Source organism: Phyllostomus hastatus, unplaced genomic scaffold (assembly GCF_019186645.2).
Source record: "Phyllostomus hastatus isolate PE091 unplaced genomic scaffold, TTU_PhHast_1.1 phas_contig_113, whole genome shotgun sequence".
Lineage (NCBI taxonomy): Eukaryota > Metazoa > Chordata > Mammalia > Chiroptera > Phyllostomidae > Phyllostomus > Phyllostomus hastatus.
The window spans coordinates 7,973,665-7,995,939 of NW_025333530.1; the positions used below are offsets into that span (position 1 = coordinate 7,973,665).

Here is a 22,275-nt window from a genome sequence, read left to right on the forward strand (position 1 = left end):
TACTATTAATCATTTTCACTTGTGTTTATCAACTGAAATTAATCAATAAAGCAATTTACACTTAGTGAAAGTAAATTTCCTTCAGTGGTCTCCCTGGTAGCATGTTTATTCATTGCTTGGAAAGTGGAGATAAGGACTACTTTATTGCTACAGATATTTTCTATCGGTATTTCTAATGTAAGCACAAAATAGTTTATCAAAGAAAATCCATTGATTTAGCCCTTATTTTAATACTATACATTAATATGCAAACTAATAAGAACTTAGGAGTGCAAACCCTGTTAGTTTTTACCTTCCTTTTTCTTAAATTCCTTTATCCAATCTGTTTAAGGGAGTTCAGGTCTATTCTCTCTGGAGTGATTTGATGAACGTTAGAATACTAGCCTACCTCTGGGGTCAAGCTGTCATCATCCCTGGACTGTTTTCACCTGTGCCCTCCTATGAGCTAGCTACTCCTGTCAAAAGTATATTCAAAATGCAAACTTGCTATACACTGAAAACTGCAGAAGTTTTAAGCAAGCCTACCTAAGTAAGGTTAACAGCAAACTGAAGATCATCTTCTACAAAGGCTAATTTAGGTCCAGTTATTAAATTCAAAAGCAGTGCAAGTAGATATTTTAGGCAATTCAAAATCATTACATTTTTATAGTTTATAAAGTTATAAGCCCTTTCACTAATCACAATTATTCTTCCACTGATTCTTCCAATTGTTATTTGTAAGTAGTTTTATGTAATTTAACAATATAATTGCTTTACTTAATATTATTTCACATGTGCCTTTCCATTTAATCTGGAAATTTTATATTTCTCAAATGTACCACCTGCATATTATTGTTACGCAGCTGTGCATGCTAAATCTTTTCCTCATTTTTTATCATTTCCTGTGTTTTTTCTGTTACAAAAATACCAAAAGCTTTAGTTCCTTGTTTTAAATGTCTCAAGGAAACCAGAGTAGGATTTGGGGATAGGGGGATATAAACTTTAAAAAAAATTATTTCTTAGTAAATTGCAGCGCTAAAACCACCAGTATTTAGTGCCCCCAAATGAGATCATCTCTGTCTCTGCAATCTCATTAATAACTGGGTTTTTAGACTTTAAAGTTTCTAATTTAGGTGTGAAATAGTACCTCCTGGCTGTTTTAATTTTCCAAATATTAAATCACTAGCAAGGCTGAACATGTTTTTCAAATGTTACATTTTCCTCCTATTTGTTGTTCTTGGCATTCTCTGACCATCTGCACACTGGGGACTTAAGATACAAATTCAGCACTAGCTTCCTGCTAATCAAATGTCATCCTCAGCTCAGAAATGAGATATTTTCTAATTATAGGATGACATCCCGACAGTAAAGCGTACCTAACAAATGTTGTAAAAAACTTCTAATTAAAAGGACATATATTCAGCCTCCACTACTTACCAGATACTAGAATACTAAATTCTAGGAAACATGTAAGAACAATATAGACATGCCTCCTGCTCTACGGGTTTATAGTTCAGTTTTAGGACAATACATTTCAAGCATAACAAAGCTTTATGCGACTTAAAGGGATTTTATGGTATTTCAGAAACGCAAATCTCTTTTGAAACTTGTATCTTCATATAGGGAATAGGCATAATCCTGCTACAGTACACCTGGATGTTGGAATATATCTTCCACTTGGCCCTTGACACCATTTGGCTGGAAAACCTGTTCATTCTGATTTCCCGTTGGGCTACAAACCTGAAATTAAATCTCTAACGGCCTGCGCGGAGCGGGACGCCCCTGCAGGGTCAGTCTAGGCCAAGCACGCACCCGGGAACTCTGACTAGCCCTCAGGCGGACCCAGCTCCCACCTCTCTCCACAGGCGTTCCAAACCTCGCCCCTTGGCTTAAGGCTCCCAGCACCCAGCGGTCCTCCGGCTTCACTTCAGAATTTGGTCACTCCCCTCAGCCCACCTTCTCGCACCACTCAGCACCACTCAGCGGGTTAGCTGGGACCTCGCCGTCTTTTTAGGCCTCTACCTTCCGTGCGTGCCCTTCACCTCGCTTGGACCCCGCACTGCGCGGAGATCCCTCTCCCAAGACTCCACGCCTTCCGCTCCTCTCGAGGTCTGGTTTCTCCCAAATTTGAGCCTGCGGTGGCTCCGCCTCAATTCTCCCGCTCCGAGGTTCCAAAGTAACTGTCCTCACCCACTTTGAACCACCCTCCCCCGTCAAAGGGCCCCGAAGGAGTGTCGTTAATTGCACTTCTGGTGAGAGAAGGGGGGTGGGGCTAAGTTTTGGAGCCTGTTTTACGACGACGTGCGGCTGCGCGTCTTGGTTGACGGCAACACCGCACTGCTCTTGGAGAGGTCACTCCGGAGACGGCGTTGGTTTGGGGGTGTTGGGGGCAGTGTTACTATGTGGCGCGTTTGTACGCGACGGGCCCAGACTGCGGCTCCCAGGGCAGGATTCCGGGCTCGGCGGACCGCCTTATGGGAGGAACCGGGAGTTCTGTGCGTGGCCCCGCGGGCTAGTCCAGCTCCGGCTCGTTGCAACAGCGCGACCACTGGGTATTGTAGAGGCCGGGTACTCTGCGGCTGGCGTCCTGGCTTGTGGGCCACACCACGGAATCGCTTTCTGCTGCAGCTTTTGGGAGCTCCTGGCCGCCGCTGGTATAGTCTTCCCCCGCATCAGAAGGTGAGCCCCACACCTGTACTTCTCAGGACCCTTTTGTCCTTCAGGGTCGCCTTCTTCGCCTTGGGTATTCCCTCGGAGGCCTCAGTGGTCCTCCATCCCCCTATCAGTATATGTCATTGACTCTTTTCCACTGCGCAGCTTTGATGTAACTCTTGAGTTTCCCTTTCCTGATCTGGTTCCATTGAAAGAAGAGCCTCAAACTTGGGGCTCTACGCCGATGGCTGCTAAGGTACAATACTTGTTCTGTCAGACCAACGGGACTCTGGGACAGGAAGCTTGTCATTGGAGAGATCTGGCAGGAACTCTGTTTATATCCCCATATTCTCAGTGCGCAGTGTGTGGTGAGACTCAAACACTTTGCATTAAATTAAATTGAATGGTATGAAATATTAAACCGGACTGAGCTTTTCGTAGCCCCTTTTAAATTTAGTGTTTCTCTTTTTTCTCCTCCAGGTTCCATTGCCCTCTCTTTCCCCCACAATGCAAGCAGGCACCATTGCCCGTTGGGAGAAAAAGGAAGGAGAAAAAATCAATGAAGGTGAACTAATTGCAGAGGTAAGTTGTTTTAAAATATGGAAATAAGTTAGAAGGGACTGAGTTAGTTAAACTGATGAGCATTAACTTGCTGGGTGGGTAGTTATTCCTTCTGCTTAAGAAACTTAGATGTGTATTACAACTTGATATTAGAGAAGCTTGGTTAGATAAATTGTCAGCAGCTAACCAAACTAAGTGTTTAGCTAAGGTTAAAAAAAATTTCCTTCGGCATTGGCTGGGTGGCTCAATTGGTTGAGCAGCGTCTCATACACCTAAAGGCTGCAGGGTGGATCCCGGGTTGGGGCATGTATGGTAGGCAATCAGTGATGTTTCTCTCTCACATCAGTGTTTCTTTCTCTTTTTTATTTTCTCTCTCTCCCCCTCCCTTCCCCTCTCTTTGAAATCAATAGACATAAAAAAAAAATAAAATGAAATCAATAAACATATCCTTGGGTAAGGATTAAAAAATAATAATAAAAATTAAAAAAGAATAATTCAAATCTGTGATAGAGACTATTTCTTTACATAAGTTGTATAGTGTAAACACATGCTAATCTTCATACTTGGCAGTACAAGCCTCAGCTCCTGCTTTTGTGTTGAAAGGTTGAGACTGATAAAGCTACTGTTGGATTCGAGAGCACGGAGGAGTGTTACATGGCAAAGATACTTGTTGCTGAAGGTACCAGAGATGTTCCAGTTGGATCGATCATCTGTATCACAGTTGAAAAGTGAGTAGTAGCCTGGTGCTTTTTAGCACTTAAGTAACTAGTGGAGTATTTTAACCCAGAATTGACAATTTAGGAGTTAAAGGCTCCTAAGACTCCTTCTGTAGTAGCTAAATCTGCATTATAATCCCCCTTATACTTATGCACTCTTTCTCTTTCTTAGACCTGAGGATGTTGAGGCCTTTAAAAATTATACATTGGACTCGGCAGCATCTACCCCACAAGCAGCCCCAGCACCAACCCCTGCTGCCACTTCTTCGCCACCTACACCTTCTGCTCAGGCTCCTGGTAGCTCATATCCCACTCACATGCAGGTGAGGCTCAGCCTCTGGGTGTTTACTCTAGAAAGTTTATTACTTATTCATTAGTTTTTGTAGATGGCTATTACATTCTGGAAGCTGGCATTAAATATGGCTAGCCCTTGGCATTTGAAAGAAATAGAAATTTAAACATGAAAATTGACAACTTTTATTCCTAGTTATTTCCAGGTGTGTTAATTCGGACAACTAACTTTAACCTTTCTCAGCCACAATATAGTAGAAAGTAGAATAGTAGAAAGTAGTAGAATGGCATTTCTCACTTAAGAACATTATGTTAGATTTTGAGGTTGTACTTATATCTACCTACTCCCCTATAAATAGAGTTTTTAGTAAGCCTCAAGTGCTGTCTATAGAATGAAAGTCCCCAGTTGGTGTTTTCACTTGACATGTGGTGTTCTGTTTTCTAAGAGTGGGTGAAGTAGTCCAGTAAGTAGTATTAATAAATGAGAAAACTGACAATGAAGAATAAATATAGAATAGACATACATAATAGCATTGCAACAAAGCTGAAGGCAACAATTACTGTTGGTTCTATTAACTAAATCAGTTTCTAAGAAATTAAATCAGTTGATTAGATATTAGGGCAACTGATGTATGTTTGTGTGTTTTAGCTACTGGAAATGGATGAAAAGCCACTGTCCTTTTCCTAAAGTATTAAGACTAGAACTTTTCCTTCACTTAATTTATTTGTAGAAATTTTTGTATAGGAATCATTTTCTTCTTTGGACATAATGTCTTACTCCATGATCTATTATTAACAGTCACTCATGGTCAATTTTTCTTGGTGTTCAGTTCATACATTTATTTCATCTTGTTCAGCATATTCTGTCTTACTACATAAGACTGATTGGGTTGGCCATAAAGTCCATTTAGTTCTTTCCATAAAATAAAAGACACATTATTCATTTTTACCAATGACTATTGATTTGGCTATTTTGAATATGTCGGCTATCTCCCACTATTGACTTCTAGGGGGTAGAGCCCAGGGGTGCTGCTAAACATCCTCCAGTGCATAAGACAGCCCCACAGCAAAGAATTATTTGGCCAAAATATCAGTAGTATCAAGAAACTTTGCAAACCACTTTTGACATGTTCAGTCAGTCATACCACCTTCTCTATATGCTGCATGAATCTTTTTTGTGTGTTTCAGTTGCATTTTCCCTGTCTTGAAACAATGAAGCAATAAAGCATAATACTCTGAAAATGTTGCTTTTTTCTTCCATATTAAAATGACTACACAAAAATTCACTTATTTTGATTTTTTAAAAAATACACACTGATATGACAGCTGTCAGAATACAGTCTAACAAAATTGTTTCCAATGAAGTTAAAAACAACTAAGCCCCACTATAGCTATAGTACAGAAAAAATTAAATGAACGTTTCGGTTAACCGAAAACTTATTTCTGTCCATTTTATGTTTGTCTTTATGTGCAAGTATTAGGGTTATGTCTTAATTATCCTTTACTGCATAGGGATTATCAGTTCCTCTAATTTTTTGATGTGAGGAATATTATTAAAGTTATTGGGAACATTGGTTAATAACATAAATTTCAGAAGTACAGCCTTGTTCTTCAACACCTGTGTACTCTGTTATGTGCTCACCACCCGAAGTCTACTTTTGTTCTGTCACCTTGTATTTGACTGCCTTCACCGTCTCTATTATCTCCCACTCTCCTTCCCCTCTGGTAACCACCATTCTGTTATATCTGAGTTTGTGTTTTCTTTGTTGCCTTTTGTTTTATATCCTACATATGAGTGAAATCATAAAGTTCTCCTTTTCTGTCTGACTTACTTAGCTTAGTACAATACTCTCAAGATACATTCATACTGTCCCAAATGGCAATCTTTCATCTTTTTTATGGCTAAGTAGTATTCCATTATATATATGTACCACATCTTTATTCCAGTTCCACTAATGATAAGTAGATGAAAATGACAAATTTTGAACAAGAAAAACATTTAAAAATGTTTTCTAATTAAAATTTTAAATTTTGTTTTACCTTTTTCCCAGCTTTCCTGGGACATCAGTTGAAATGATTTTTCTCTCAGCATACTCCTACTGTTAATTAAATGCACACAACTAAAAAGACTGCAAACAAAATCCGTAATCCATAGTAAGCATCTAAATTCAATGGACACACATATAAAGTCATATAAATAAGAAAACAATTTTTAATTTAGAGCAGCCAGTCTGGTGTTTAAATTTCATTGGTGTGGAAGTGGCTGTTGTGAAGAAGAGTTCTTTTTTAAAAAAATTTTTTTTAATTTGAAGATTTTATTTTTTATTTTTAGGAGGGGGAGGGAGGGGAAAAAACAGAAAGAAACATCAATATGTGGTTGTCTCTCACATGTCTCCAACTGGGGACCTAGCCTGCAACCCAAACATGTGCCCTAACTGGGAATTGAACCAGCTACCATTTGGTTTGCAGGCTAGTGCTCAATCCACTAAGACACACCAGCCAGGGCAGAAGAGTTCTTAATATTAGTTATTTTTAATCTTGGAAATATATCTGGGAAGTTTAGAAGAAATGCAATTTCCTTTGAGTAAAAAGATAGATACTAATACAAAGTACAGCAAAATTTTAATGGCATAGTGTAGAACAAGATCATTCTGGGAAAATGAAAAATTCTATCTTAATCTAAGTGTTAGAAAAGATGAAAAAAGGCTCTTTGCTTAGAAATTGAGGGGTTAATTTTGACTGTCTACAAAAATAATCTTTCCCATCTGCTCATTGCTTTTAACTTTGGGGGCTGGTTCAGGGTATCACTGATATGATACACCTTGAGATTCTAAGGATAATTTAACTGTTGAGACACTGAACTTTTGCTGTTATGGGGGTATCAGGCAGATGGGAGTTTGCATTGTCATGGTTACCATCACTCTATGAAACTAAGCTTGCCTGAATGCCATTGTGCCCAAGGCTTGCCCGTATTAAGCAGTAATTGTTTGTTTCTACAGGTGGTTCTTCCTGCCCTCTCTCCCACCATGACCATGGGCACTGTTCAGAGATGGGAAAAAAAAGTTGGTGAGAAGCTGAGTGAAGGAGACTTACTGGCAGAGATAGAGACTGACAAGGCCACTATAGGTGAGATTTCTTCAGCTCTTAATGGTTGAGACACTGAGTTTTCCAGTGAGGGAAGAGGATTGCTGTCCTATCCTATAATGAGTGAGTGATAACGTGAAACATTTTAATTCTTTGGATTCATTTCCTGGAACACGATATTTCATAGCAAAAGTGTGCATAGTCAGATTTGGCACTTTTATTGAATCAGGGATATGTCAATTTAGAGATTATTTTTAGGCCTTAGTTTGCTTTTTATCCTTATTATGTTACTGAGAAGCAGTGTCAGAATTGCCATTCTCTAAAGTGAGCAAGGGAAAAAAAGAGGAAACAGGAGAAAATAATTTCCAAGGCAGGAAATACCAAAGAATTTAAGGTGGCTTTTAGGGAAAACTGAAATCAGGGTTTAGATTGTTTTTGTAGTTTGAGATATGGCTGATAGAAAATAAATATATAGATATATGTTCAGATACCATATTTCCATATATTTCCTATTCATTTTTGTGCACAGAAGAAAACCCACATAGATAACCATATAATACTTATAGTTTTTATAGATAAATATCTTCTTTCCTGTCCAGTCCCCAAACATGCAGTAGGTGGTTCTGGGCACCCTCTGCAGTAGTTTTTTTCAGATTGTGTTCTGAAATCACGAAATCATTGGTTTTAAACCCCATGATTCCTTGATGGGCAAAAGAGGACTTAACAAGTAGGACATCTTTTTGCACATTGTGCTTTTCCCCATAGATTCTCTTAGAAAAAAGGATTCGTTTGTTAAAAAAAGAGAAACAAACAAAAAACCTTGATGACAATAGATCTGCTTTGCATACCAGTATCTCCTGTGAATACCAATGGTACCATACAGGCTGATATTCTAGAGACTAATAACTAGAGAAATATTACCTTGGTCAAACTTTTTAAACTCTCTTGTGGCCTTGGAGTCCTTTATTTTCTTTTAAAATATCTGTTATTTGATATTTCTTAATTGGGGTATAGAAGCATTCATCAAAGATGTGTTCATCAGGGAGAGGCACAACACCAAAGAAAGCCAAGATCGAGAAGGCAACCATTGTCTTTTGCAGGGGCTTTAGTTATTTTTGCAACCCTTCATGTGTGAGCTCCTTGTAGGAAAAGCAGCAGTTGAATGAAATGTAAGTTGTCAACACTATAGAAACCCGAGTAATACTGTATTTCTTTATGTTGAAATATTTGATGTAATACCAACTATAACCCCTTTAAAAAACCCCCAAAATGCCTTTAGTGATGTACTCCCACATCACTGTCAAGCCTAGTAGCTCCCTTTATTTAATATCCATGTGGTTCTGATCTGTACCAGTACAGTTAATGCCATCTGAAAGTCTTGTGGGTCTGCATAGGGTCTGCCCAAGGAAATGTTTTTAGGAAAATGTTTAGAACAACCACTGTCTATAATCTCTCATAGTGTTATTTAATAGATATTTATTTAGTGTTTACTTTGTACAGGGTCTATTTCTAAGTACTTGGAAAATACTGATTCGTTTAATTTTCATAACATCCCTATGATGTGCATTCTATTATCCCCATTTTGTAGGTAAAGAAGCTGACACAAAGGTTAAATAGCTTGCAAAAGGTTATTTAGCTAGTTTGAAGGAGAAGAACCTCCTACTTAAAACTATGTTTTGAATTTAGAGGAGCAGGGAGCCCTTTAAGTTCCATGTTAGTTTTTCTTTCTGTTTAAGGTTTTGAAGTACAAGAAGAAGGTTACCTGGCAAAAATCCTGGTCCCAGAAGGAACAAGAGATGTCCCTCTAGGAACACCACTCTGTATCATTGTAGAAAAAGAGGCAGATATACCAGCATTTGCTGACTATAGGCCAACTGAAGTAACTGATTTAAAACCACAGGCACCGCCACCTACTCCTCCCCCGGTAGGTATGCTTCCAAAATTGAGGGAACACTTATTTTATTCTTTTCTGAATTCAAGGATCAAATTAGATGATATTCTAGGTTCCATGTAGCTCTAAGATTCTATGAATGAGAAAGGAGGTAGTATTTATGGAGACCTACAGGGTGTGTGGCTCTGCACCATTCACCTAATGGTCAATAATTTGATCCTTGTAGCTTTCCTTTTTTTCCTGCTGTCTTGAGTTGTGCTGAGAACAAAGCTGAGAGGACATGTTCCTTTTCTGCTTTAGATGTTGATGTGCATATGGAAGGTAATGCTTTGTTCCCTATTTTCTATAGAATTTGCTGTGTAATCTTTGTCACTATCAATCCTGTCAGTATTCACATATTATAGTGGGTCAGGAATATATTTATAATACATTTGAACCTTGACATAACATGGCTTGTTTTGCATAGAATTTAGTCTGACACTATGCACTATATTCTATATACCTATAATATGAACTTGTATGAACTTTGAGTACTGATAACACTATAACAAGGCTTCTGTATATGCCAGATACATGTATACTAGGTACACATTTCTGTGAGAAAACTTGATTTCTGACTGCCGTGTATTCATAGGAAGCTGGAGAGTAGTAGTTTTGGTTTGTTTCTTAAGGTATTTTCAACATGGAACCTTCCAACATAATTTATTATTTCGAAATTAGGTTAAGTAAAAATAAAAATGTTGGTGATATAAGAGAATGAAAATAAAAAAGCAGCAAGAGAACAAAGTGAAGAAAGGCTGTAAGGATGTGTACTGGTCAGTAATATTAAATTCCAAGCCTCTATGGTATGATGGAGTAAGAGAGCTTGACTTTATTTTGTTTTTGACATAAAGTATTGCTGTTATTCATATAGCTGTATTATGTTGATTAAGAGACAAAACTGCATTATGATCTTTGGGAAAGAGGTGAAAGTTAATTAAAATAGCTTTGACTTATAATGTAGACTGTTGACCTTTTAGACTAACTTTTGCAGTGGTAAATTAACAGTTTGTAACTTTTTTAAAAAGGTGACCCCTGTTCCTCCAACTCCCCAACCTGTAGCCCCTACACCATCAGCCACTTCCCCAGCTACTCCTGCTGGACCAAAGGGAAGGTTGTTTGTTAGTCCTCTTGCAAAGAAATTGGCAGCAGAAAAAGGGATTGACCTAACACAAGTGAAAGGTAAGTCTGTTACTATGGAATGGAGCTGTAAAGCTAAAATCTGGTTGAGTTTCTTCCTTAAGACTAATAAGTACAACTATATGTAGTTGTCTTATCTGGGATAACAAGGAGAAGAATGAGCAAGGGAAATGTGTCTTTTGTTACCACCACAGACTTGGAAGACTTAGTCTAAGATCTACCTGTATAATTTAGATGGCTTTTTAAAATTGTCTGTTCATGGGAACTGCTAAATTATTGGTAAAGATGTAATGCGCTTGCCCCACTTGGTGTGGCTTGGTTGGGTATTGTCCTGCAAAGCAAAAGGTCCCAGGTTTGATTCCTGGTCAGGGCACAGGCCTGGGTTGCGAGTTTGGTCCCTGGTTAGGGTGCATACAAGAGACAGCTGATCAATGTTTCTCTCGCTTTCTTTCTCCCTCCCTTCTCCTCTCTCTAGAAATAAATAAAATCTTTAAAAATATATATAATGTGCTTATTCAGCAGAGCTAGATTATAGAACTTGATTATATAATAAGAAATCTCTATTAGTGCTAGGCTGACTGTAACAAATACATAAACATAATATGAAATTTGGGTGATTAGAAATGACTTAAAATAATAAAGTTGACGTAAAGCTGAAGTAAAACTCCAAGAGGGCAAAGGAAAGTATTTTACTGATCTCTTTCTCCCCAAAGAAAAAGTATAGCTTAGTGATAAGAGCATGGGGTCTTGAATCATACCATCTAGGTTTTGATTTTGGCTTTCTCATTTTTCTGTGTAATGAGTTCTTTGGTCAGTTACTTGTATATGCCTTTATATGAATTACTTAATTCATCTGTTTTTACATCTGTAAAACTGACATAATACTGTGCATCAAAATAGGTGAAATATTTAGAATAGTACAATATAAAAGTGAAAACATAACTCATTTTGTTCACATTGTTATTATTGCCTAGTATTTAAATAAATGTTTTTAAACTAAAATCAACATCAAGTTTAATGTAAGATAATTAAGATTAAGTGATTGTCTAATCACTTAATACCACATTTAATTTGTAACACTTTTTGAAGAATTATCATTACATTTTTTTGAATACAAAAATAGACTCTTAAAGGATCTCCCTTTCTGTTAAGCAGTAAAGTTACAGTTTGAATCTGGATTTCTTTAATTCCAAAGCTTTATTCTTCCCACTACCCTATGCTGCCTTCTCTTCAGATGTTCTGCCTTCCTTAATCACTCGAGAAAATAATGGTTATTTTCCCAGTTGTCCAGCTATGGGCACTCATTGCTGGTTATTATGTTCACAATCTATTGTTTTGTGGTTAGAAAGCAAGCCAATTGCCAAAGATTCAAGAATAAAATGTTGTAAATTATTTGGACCCCAGAGGATTCTTGTAATATTGGAAGACCTGTTTTTCTATCTAAATGTATATAACTAGTATATTGCCATTCTTTATATGTGATTAGAATCAGGGACAACATGTAAATTGGAATTTTAAGGGAAAGAAGGACTGGGTTAATAATTATATCTGGAGAATTTAGACAAGTAAAGAAGGATCATTTGTTAGCAACACTGGCTACCTTGCTAAAGGTATAAGTGGAAACATCCCAATATTCTTACTGCACAGTTTGAGTTAGGTGATTCACTTATTATTTAAACAAATATTCACTGAGTATTGTCTGTGCATTCATTTGCTTATAAGACAGACAAGATTTTAGTTTCAGATGGTTTTATTACCAACAATAAAGAATCAAAAGAAAGGGAGTATAGCATAATATTTAGAAGTGTGGATTCTGGAGCTGGATGAGTTGAGTGAGTACCTCTCTGGATGTTGCTGTTTGATCAGGCAAATATGAAGTGAGAGTATCAGCTGGAGAATGAGTGTGTGGAGGTTTGAGGTTAGATTGTATAGTGTTCTCAGAGACTGGGAAAGTGAATTCAAGGAAAACATAATTTCAGCGTAGTTTTGTGTGTCTATTTTAGGTTTGTGACTCTGAATTTATAGTATAGTCAGTTAGGTGTGTGCTTTTTTCCTCCAGCAACATTAAGCAACTCTGCTGGCATTGAGAAGGCCAACATTTTAGAGTTTGATCAGGGAGTGATTATAACAATGATCTATAGATTGTAAACTGGGTAAGGAGGAAATGAAGGAAAGAGGAGACATGGATGATGAGAATAGAGGAGTCATTGGAGTGAAGATCTTGATGAAGTGGAATGAATTTTACAGTAAAACAAGGGAATGGCTTAGAATAAGTAAACAGAGGATCAGTGATTGTGTAGCATTTTCTGACACCACTTTTGACACCAAATGTGTTTTTTTTCCACACTAACAATCATTTCTACAACATCAGCTGGGTATCCGGCAATTCAATCTTATTCTGACACTAACTATCCAGAGTTAGCATTGGATTCCACAGTTTATTGCAGGGGTGTCCAACCTTTTGGTGTCTCTGAGCCACACTGGAAGAAGAGTTGTCTTGGGCCATACGTTAAATACACAAACAGTAACAAAAGCAGATGAGCAAAAAAAGGTCCATGTATAATTTTTGTGATGTCTGCCACCACAGGTAAGCAAAAAAAATCCTCACATAATAACCCTAATTATGCAGCGGCCCTTTTGATAATCTTTTAAAATTGTCAAGCAGGTCCCAAGTTTGTGACCCACTAATACAGAAAATGTGCATATCTAAGTAATAAAACACCATTGATTTTTAAAATATTTTCCTTATTATAAAAGTAAAAGAAAAAAGGGCAACATAAAACTAGTGGGATGTTTGACATTGTATTTGAGAAAGTATATCAGTATCTGGTTTGAGAGTAGTTGCAATTCTCAGCCAGTTTTCAAGGTGCTCATCAGTGCTTTGGTTATAATTTTACTATTAATGTGTTTCGTTCTTGAAAATAGTTGCTCACAAATGTAGGTCCTGCCAAATAGCAATGACATGAATAAGGCATGATTGTGAAGCAACGGATATTTGTCTCTGGGAAGATAGGACCTATAAAAGTCCGGTGAAGAGACATGATCAATTTTTTTTCTTTAAGTTGAATGTCAGATTGCAGCTCTATGCGTTCCATTTGAAAACTGGCAGGTAACAAACATATTTCTGTTGACTGAAAATGGAGTTGCAAATAAAGTAAAATATTATTTTCCCAGAAATCTTGAAGTCTGTTTTCAAATTCTAAATCAAAAAGCAAGGAGGCATATTTTCATTGTTCAAAGGATTGTGTTTAGTCAGCGTGTCAAAATACATAAAATTGTTTGCCTTAATTTGAGCTTGCTGTAATTTCAGTTTCATTTGGAACACTGTTATGTTTTGGAACATTGTATTGATAAGTTGGTTTTTACCTTGAATACACATGGTTAACTTAATTTTTTTAGCACCAAAAATGCTAAATCTGTAAGCCAGTTTTCATTGTCAAGTTTCAGCACAGAATTGTTTTTTGATACCGTGAATGACTTGATAACATGTCACAAACCAAAAATCTTTTCAACATTTGGCCTCAGCTTAGTCATCTTACTTCCGAAAAGTACATGATATCCCTATAGTCAGCATCAGTACTTTTAAGGAATTCCTGAAATTGGTGATGAGTCAGTCCCTTGGCTCTTAGAAGGTCAAAGCCTTGATGATGATTTGCATGACGTTATCCATTTTAAAGCTTTTGTGCATAAATTTTCTTCATGTACAATGCAATGATACTTCATTAGACGTGAGTTTTGGGTGGCAATTATATCATCTTTTATTACTTTTACAAATCCCTCTCTTAGCTGCCATCACTGGGGCACCATCAGTAACTATACCAGATATGTTGACAATGGCCTGAGAAAATAGCTTTAACGTATTTTTTTAATGCTTTGTACAAATCTCTTGATTTAGTTCTGTCTTTTAATGGCACTAAAGAAGCCATTTCTTCAATAACATTACATTCATCATCAATACCTCTAATAAAAATGGCAAGTTGAGCCATATCTGTAGCATCAGTGCTATCCTCTATCGCCAAAACATAAAATTTAAAATTAGCAGCTTTACTTTCAAAAATTCTTTTGTTAGATTTTTCCAGTTTCTTCAGTTCACCTGGCTTTACTCTGGCAAGACAAACTAATTTTAGAAATATCTCCTTTTTGCGGGGGCAGATTGTATCTCCCATGCTTTCTATACACTGCTTGATAAACTCGCCACCAGTAAATGGTTTCGATTATTTTTGCCATTAAATATCCTACTACATAACTGGCTTTTACAATGGAATCTGCCTGAGTTGTAACGTTTTGGAAAAATTTTTGTGAAGACAGACTTTCTTTAGTTCCACTGTTTTGTCATGACAAAATCCTTCATTTACATTGAATTTGGCAACATGTTTTTGTATCTAATGCTTTTTAAAATTATAGTTGAAAACTTGCACAAATTCCCTACAAATTAAGCAGAACATCTTACTATTTGTTTCAACAAAAAAGTAGTCACCTGTGCACTTTTCATTGAACAGCCTTCCTTCATCTGTAATTTTTATTTTGGGGGATTCCTTTTTTTTATTGTTGTTCAATTACAGTTGTCTCACCTTTTTCCCCATTGCTGTCCCCTGCCCCGTCCCCTCCACTCCCACAGTCAGTACCCCTCATTGTCCATGCCTACAAGTCCTCTATTCATGTTCCTTGCCTTGCCCCTTCCCCTTCTTCCCCCTGTTATTCCCCTCCCTTCTGATCACTGTCAGTTTGTTCTTTATTTCCATGTCTCTGGTTCTATTTTGCTCATTTGTTTCTTTTGTTAATTAGGTTCCACTTACAGGTGAGATCATATGGTATTTGTGATGCAGACACTGGCCCACAGTGTCTACATCATTATGGATAAAATGAGACATTCATATGGATTACTGAATCTGATGGAGGAAAAGGGACGGCATGGCTTTTCTCTCAAGGGAAGCAAAAGCTGCGGCCTCTGCCATGACAGGCCTTTATTGGGTTTCTCCGCCCATTACTTGATGGTCCTCATTTACTATGCACAGGCTCGCTTTAGGTGGTTACCTTTTACAGAAAACAAAGGAGCCAGTGCAGCTAATCGCATCACAGAAAAGGGGGATATTTGCAAATGAAAAGGCAAAAGTGGTTGAACTGGTTACACTCATCCTTGGAAGGTTTAGCATGGATTTTAGGAAGTTACTTTGCAGTAAATGTCCTCAATTCAGGGTGAGGGAGTTTTAGCAAAAAGCAAGACTCAGAGCGGCCTAGGTACATTGCAGGCCTGATTCCCCACAGGAGAACCTATCTGTGGGCATGGGTCCTGTGCATCTCTGAGTGGGAGCTGGCCCATGCCATGCAGAACGGTCCACTACATACTTGTCTTTCACTGCCTGGCTTATTGCACTTAGCTTAATGCTCTCCAGTTCCATCCATGCTGTTGCAAAGAGTAGGAGTCCCTTCTTTCTTTCTACTGAATAGTATCCCATTGTGTAAATGTACCACAGGTTTTTGTTGTTGTTTTTTTTTTGAGATATTTATTTATTTCTAGAGAGAGAGAGGAAGAGAAGGAGAAAGAGAGGGAGAGAAACATCAATGTGTGATTGCCTCTCATGCATCTCCTACCGTGGACCTGTCCCGCAACCCATGTGCTCCACTGGGAATCAAACCAGCCACCCTCTGGTTCTCAGGCAGGCACTCAATCCACTGAGCCACACCAGCCAGGGCTGTACCACAGTTTGATGCACTCATTTACTGATGGGCACTTAGGCTGTTTCTAGCACTTGACTATTACAAATAATGCTGCTATGAACATTGGAGTGCATAGGTTCTTTTGAATTGATTCAGGATTCTTAGGGTATAGTCCCAGAAGTGGGATCACTGGATGGAAAGGCAGTTCCATCTTCCATTTTCTGAGGAAATTCCATACTGTTTTCTACAGTGGCTGCACCAGTCTGCATTCCCACCAACAGGATACTAGGGTTCCCTTTTCTCCACAACCTTGCCAGCACTTGTTGTTTGTTGATTTATTAATGATGGCCATTCTGACAGGTGTGAAGTGGTATCTCTTGGTGGTTTTAATTTGCATCTCTCTGATGGCTAGTGACATTGAACATTTTTTCATGTGTCTATGGGCCCTCTGTATGTCCTCCCCTGTTCAGGTTGGGATTCTTTTTTCTATTGAGACATTATTGAAGTTGTGCTGGGATTAAAAAAATAATAATTAAGGGACTTTATTTATTTTTATTATGAAAATTAATTGACAGGAAAATAGCAAGGTTTGGGCCCTTCCTTAGCCCTCTTGGCTGCTGATGCAGGGCGAGGTAGAGGGCCAGTTATAAAGCATGGCGGGTGATATGTGAGGCACTGCCAAGGTGTGGAAGTACCTTTAATAATCAAATAAGAATGCTTACCTGACTTCTAAATAACATTAAACACCTAACGTTGCAATGATAGGTTGAAATATTATTGATGATCGCTGTCCCGCTAAGTCACCATGAGCACATGTAACGTCTGATGGTGTCAATTCTACTGTCTGCCCTTGGTAGGATAACACAGTGGAAGCCACACACCGCCATAAAACTGAAGCCAGGTGTGCATACAAATAGCGAGAGCATACATATGTTTATTTTACATGACATTGTGACACATAATCACAAAAAAAATCCCATAATGTTTTAAGTAAATTTACAGTTTTGTGTTGAGCCACATTCATAGCCATCCTGGGCTGCATGCGGGCCAGTGGGCCATGGGTTGGACACCCCTGGTTTAAGGGCTCATTCCCATGAGTCTGCTCCTACTTCAGATGACAATTTAAATCCTGGGACCACCCATACCTCTCATCCGCTGGTGGTAAATCAGAAGTTCCTAAGAACACCCCATCCCACCTCTGGTTCACTAATTTACTAGAACAATTCATAGAATTCAGGAAAACCCTTCACTTATTATTACCAGTTCATTAAAGGATGCAACTCAGGAACAAATAGAAGACATGCATGGGACAAGGTATGGGGTTGTAGGTTGGTGGGGTGCAGAGCTTCCATACCCTCTCTGGGGTCACTACCCTCCTAGCACAGTGATGTGTTTACCAACCTGGGAACTCTCCAAATCTCGTTATTCTAGAGTTTTTATTTTTATAAGGGTTTCAGTAAGAAGACATGGTTGATTAAATCGTTGGCCATTGGTTATTGGGCTTAATCTCCAGTCCCCTTCCCCTCCCTGGATGGACAGATTACTCAGCAAATGTAACTAAAATGTAATCATTTGGGGAGAAATTTTCAAATCTTAAATCCTGATGTTCAGAGTTTGATTTGTCTCAAAGCTACCCATATTATGTTTTCTTTTTCAAAGCACTTTCACATCACTATCCCATTTTTCAATTTTGCAGTTGACATACAATGTTATATTAGTTTTAGGTGTTCAATAGTGACTAGACATTTATATGCCTTATGAAGTGTTCACCCTGATAGGTCTCATACCTATCTGACATCATACAGAGTTATTACAATATTATTGACTGTGTTACCTATGCTGTACTTCACATCCTTGTGAGTGTTTTTATAACTGGCAATTTTATCACTCCCCATTTTATCCTCACAACGTTCCTGTGACAGTAATACTGTCAGAACAGTATTACTGTTTCTGACCTATAGGTGAGACTGAAGACCAGATGAGGTTAAGTGACTGTAGTTATGTTTAGTTTATGTTTGACAACAACCCTATATTTTTTATCCTAGTTTAGTATTCTTCCCTTTATCATATTGCTTTATGATGGCCTATTCCTTTTTAGGGAAATAGGCAAAAGAATTTAAAAGATCTTGACTAACTCCTAATAGGAAACTCTTGCAGGTGGCTGAAGGTTAGCATAAGGCAAGGCAGTACTGCAGCTTTCCTCCCTTTGAGGACTTGTGGAGTCCAGATCAGCTTTATTTTTAAGGGGAGGTTATGGTTTCTGTCTTTTATAAAGGAGGGGAATCTAATAGGGATACTACTGCCTCTGTTCTAGAGCTCCTGGTGAGAATAAACAATCCTCGCCAACTCAGTTCTCACAATGAGGGAAAGGAGTTGGGATGAACTGCATACAAAGAGAATCCTTTTAAAAGTTTGCCTTGGGGGCCAATGAATAAATTTGACCATTCTAGAAGTGGGCCTATATAAAAGGTATTTTAATAACTAAATCCTGAGTCTCCTTAAAATTAAGGTTCAAGATTATCTACTTGGGTCTGAAGTTAAACTTAAGAGATTATAGATGGGAAAAGGAAGGAAATTAAAAATAAAATTAAACCTATTAAGAGAACTTTGGAGGTCTTTCCTCAAGTGTGGCATTATACTTGTTTCCTTCAGAGACTCTTAACACAGGCCAGTTTACAGCCTCAGCTATTGGGTTGGCCAAAAGTTTCTTCCGTAAGAGGGCTCTAGTAGTGCTTAGTTGTCTTGAACTTCATTCAGAACAATTTTGTTAGATTGTATTGTGACAGCTATCAGATCAGCATGCATTTTTTTTAAATTATCAAAATAGGTGAATTTTTGTGTAGCTATTTTAGTATTGAAGATGAAAGGTAAAAATGCAACTGAAATGGAAAAAAGATTTGTGCACTGTATGGAAAAGGTGCTATGACTGATCAAATGTGTCAAAACTGGTTCATGAAGTTTCATGCCAGAAATTTCTCTCTGGATGATGCTCCGAGGTCAGGAAGATCATTTGAAGTTGATAGCTGTCAAATGGAGACATTAATTGAGAACCATCAGTTAATCCATGTGGGAGATAGCCAACATACACAAAATATCCAAATCAATAAAGTTATTGGTGAAAATAAGAAATGTGATTTTTATTTTATGGAAAAAAACTAAACAGATTTTTTTGGCCAACCCAATACTATGAGAAAGCTGTGGAAAGTGGAAACCACATAAGGAATGAATGGTTGTAAAGATGAGGTCATTATGACTGATGGTTACACTGTTTTGAGTTGAAAAAGTTGACTTGCCTGATTTATCTAAAACAGTTGTTTCCATAACTGTTGACACTGTACAAAAGGAATTCTTAATGATCAAATGAATCTAGAACCCAAATGAGATCTACTTCAGGGTTCAAAAGGACTTTTTTTGAAGTAACCAAGAGGAGGCACTTAGATTTCCTTTTGGAGGTATAAATTGTACTCAGAATTATCTTTATGCTGGTATTTCCCAATTTAAAAGTAAATAAGATGAAAAAATGAAGTACAGATAATTAGATAAACTTTAAAAGAGGAATGCTTGCTATAGTTAAAAAGCAAAGAACCACCACAAATCGAGCAAGAACACTCTGAATTAAAATTAATAATTGATAAAAGCTGGTATTTTTAGGGAGAACTTTAAGGGGCAGGATTAAGACCTTGATCCCTTCAGAGAGTCTTTGGAAGAGAACCCTTCTGAGCTTGCACTTCAGGACCACAGTGTTGGCCTCCTTGAGGAACCAGCAGTAGGTTGTCATCTATTTGATTGTTATTTATGTATCTTCCAGGGACTGGACCAGAAGGCAGAATCATCAAGAAGGACATTGACTCCTTTGTGCCTACTAAAGCTGCTCCTGTGAGTTACATTGGCTTTTTTATTTCCTAGTTGATCCCCTGCAAAGTGCTTTGTTCAGCCTGTTAGACCCTTTCATACAGTGTTTATGAATGAAATAGCTTAACCGGAACTGTGTTTCAACATTAGTTGTCTAATGTCACTGGCTACAGTATATGGATATGAATATTACATTCCTCTATAAAAGCAAAGATGATACACTATATTGACATGCTTCCCAAATTGGGGTTTTTTAAATAGTAATACTAAATTTTTTCTAATACATCTTTTTCTTTTTATTCAGGTCCTGTTATTTATTTATGTATTTATTTTATTGATTTTAGAGAGAGAAAATGAGAGGGGGAGAGAGAGAGAGAAAGAGGAACATCCATATGAGAGAGAAACATTGATAGGTTGCCTCCTGTATGTGTCCCAACTAAGGATTGAACCCACAACCTTTTGGTGTACAGGGTGATGCTCGATTCACCTGAGCCTTGCCATGGCCAGGCTCTATTATTTATTTATTTACTTACTTATTTATTTATTTGTGTGTGTGTTTAATCATTACTCCTTCTTTTTTAATTTTTAAAGAAATTTTATTTATTTTTTGCCTTGGATGATGTAGCTCAGTGGATTGAGCGCTGGCCTGTGACCCAAAGGGTTGCCAGTTCAATTCCCATGCTAGGGCACATGCCTGGGTTGTGGGCCAGGTCCCCAGTAGGGGGTATGTGAGAGGCAACCACACGTTGTTGTATCTCTTCCTCTCTTTCTCCCTCCCTTCCCCTCTAAAAATAAATAAATAAAATCTTTTAAAAAATATTATTTATTTTTAGAGAGAGGGAAAGGGAAGGACAAAGAGGAGAGAAACATCTATATGTGAGGGAAACATTGATTGGTTGCCTCTTGTATGTGCCCCCAACCTGGGACTTCACCTGTAGCATAGGCATGTTCCCTGACCAGGAAGTGAACCAGTGACCTTTTGCTTTGCAGTATGATGCCCAACCAACTGAGTAATACTGGTCAGGGCAAGGCCCTGTTTTTAAAAGCATGCTTGCAAGTTGTTTATTTAGAGTTTATGTGGTTAATTATTCCCACGAGGATTAAATTCACATAGCCAACTTTTGTTTGATTGGTTAAGTTGCTAAGACAGTCAACTAAAAGTAAGGAAAATGTTTTAGTTACTTAGGTATTTGCTTTAAAATTAAAGATTTGTTATTTTTCTTAACACTGTTCAAGAAAATGAATTACCTTAAGTTTCTCTCTTAATCCTTTCAATTTAACAATGCTTTGATTCCTTTTTTTGAAGATAATTTTGCTAAAATAAAATTATTTTGGCATAAACTAATCATTAAACATACTCTAGCTTAAAGAAAAATGACACTTAAAACATGATTACAAAATTCCAAGTATAAAAATTAAAAACAAAGCTCTTAAACAAGCACATCCAAATCTGAGTCCTTTTTGATCTCTTGGACTAGAAATAGCTATTTTTCTGTAAGCCTTTTAATTTTTATTTTGTCATCTGTACAAGAGTTATAAGGAGTTGTTCCCAATTGCTTATGCTAAGGTTGAGCCCTAGTTACTAAGAGTATTTTTTATTTTCCCATAGCCTCCAGCAGCTGCTGTGCCTCCCCCGGCTCCAGGAGTGGCACCAGTTCCTACAGGTGTCTTCACAGATATCCCCATCAGCAACATTCGTCGAGTAAGAGTACTATGATAATCTGGAACTTATGCTGTTGGGGCACATTTATTGCATCCACAGTTTAAAACACTAAGAGTTGTTTTTTTTTTTTTAGTGTAGAATCTTAGATGATTACTTTAAGAGATGTTTGGCCAGTTAAGTAGTTGGGATAAACAAACAGTACATTATGATTAAATACTGTTAGAAGGGGCTAAGTATGATATAGCCTTCCATCTTCCAAATCTAATTATGCTTTTGAGGTAAGCATTACTAGGGAACAGGGTAAAGGGGCAAACAGAACCCTGAATTAGGTAAAGTGTCATCTCAACTCAATATAATCAACTTTATAATCTCTTTGATTTCAGGTTATTGCACAACGGTTAATGCAATCTAAGCAAACCATACCTCATTATTACCTTTCTATTGATGTCAACATGGGAGAAGTTTTGTTGGTACGGAAAGAACTTAATAAGGTAAAAGGTCTGGAAATTCCAACTCTGTAAATTCTAAAAATCTTGCTTTTCCCTGCTAAACATTTCCTTTTTTGCCCATATTTTTTGTAATAGTGTGCCGATTGATGATGGAAAATGAGTGTCATCTTAATTTTAACTTGCAAAGACTATCCTGGAGAATTTTCGTTTTTCTAACCCTTGATTTAAGCCTATGATTTAAAGTTGACTTTGCCATGGATCCATTTTAGCTTAGCAGAGTCACTGTGATTCTGTGAGATG

General features: G+C 37.6%; 1 protein-coding gene across 1 annotated transcript in view; it reads left to right on the forward strand.

Annotated features, from left to right (window-relative positions):
- The first annotated feature begins 2,297 nt into the window (after nt 1–2,297).
- The window catches only part of DLAT (dihydrolipoamide S-acetyltransferase), a 30,346-nt gene continuing 10,368 nt past the window's right edge, over nt 2,298–22,275 (forward strand). Inside the window, exons 1-10 of the mRNA XM_045837789.1 lie at nt 2,298–2,658; nt 3,112–3,213; nt 3,796–3,920; nt 4,081–4,231; nt 7,199–7,325; nt 9,020–9,207; nt 10,242–10,395; nt 19,820–19,887; nt 21,473–21,565; nt 21,910–22,017. Coding sequence (XP_045693745.1) covers nt 2,380–2,658; nt 3,112–3,213; nt 3,796–3,920; nt 4,081–4,231; nt 7,199–7,325; nt 9,020–9,207; nt 10,242–10,395; nt 19,820–19,887; nt 21,473–21,565; nt 21,910–22,017 — 1,395 coding nt within the window. The 5' untranslated portion in view covers nt 2,298–2,379. The remainder of the gene's footprint in view (nt 2,659–3,111; nt 3,214–3,795; nt 3,921–4,080; nt 4,232–7,198; nt 7,326–9,019; nt 9,208–10,241; nt 10,396–19,819; nt 19,888–21,472; nt 21,566–21,909; nt 22,018–22,275) is intronic.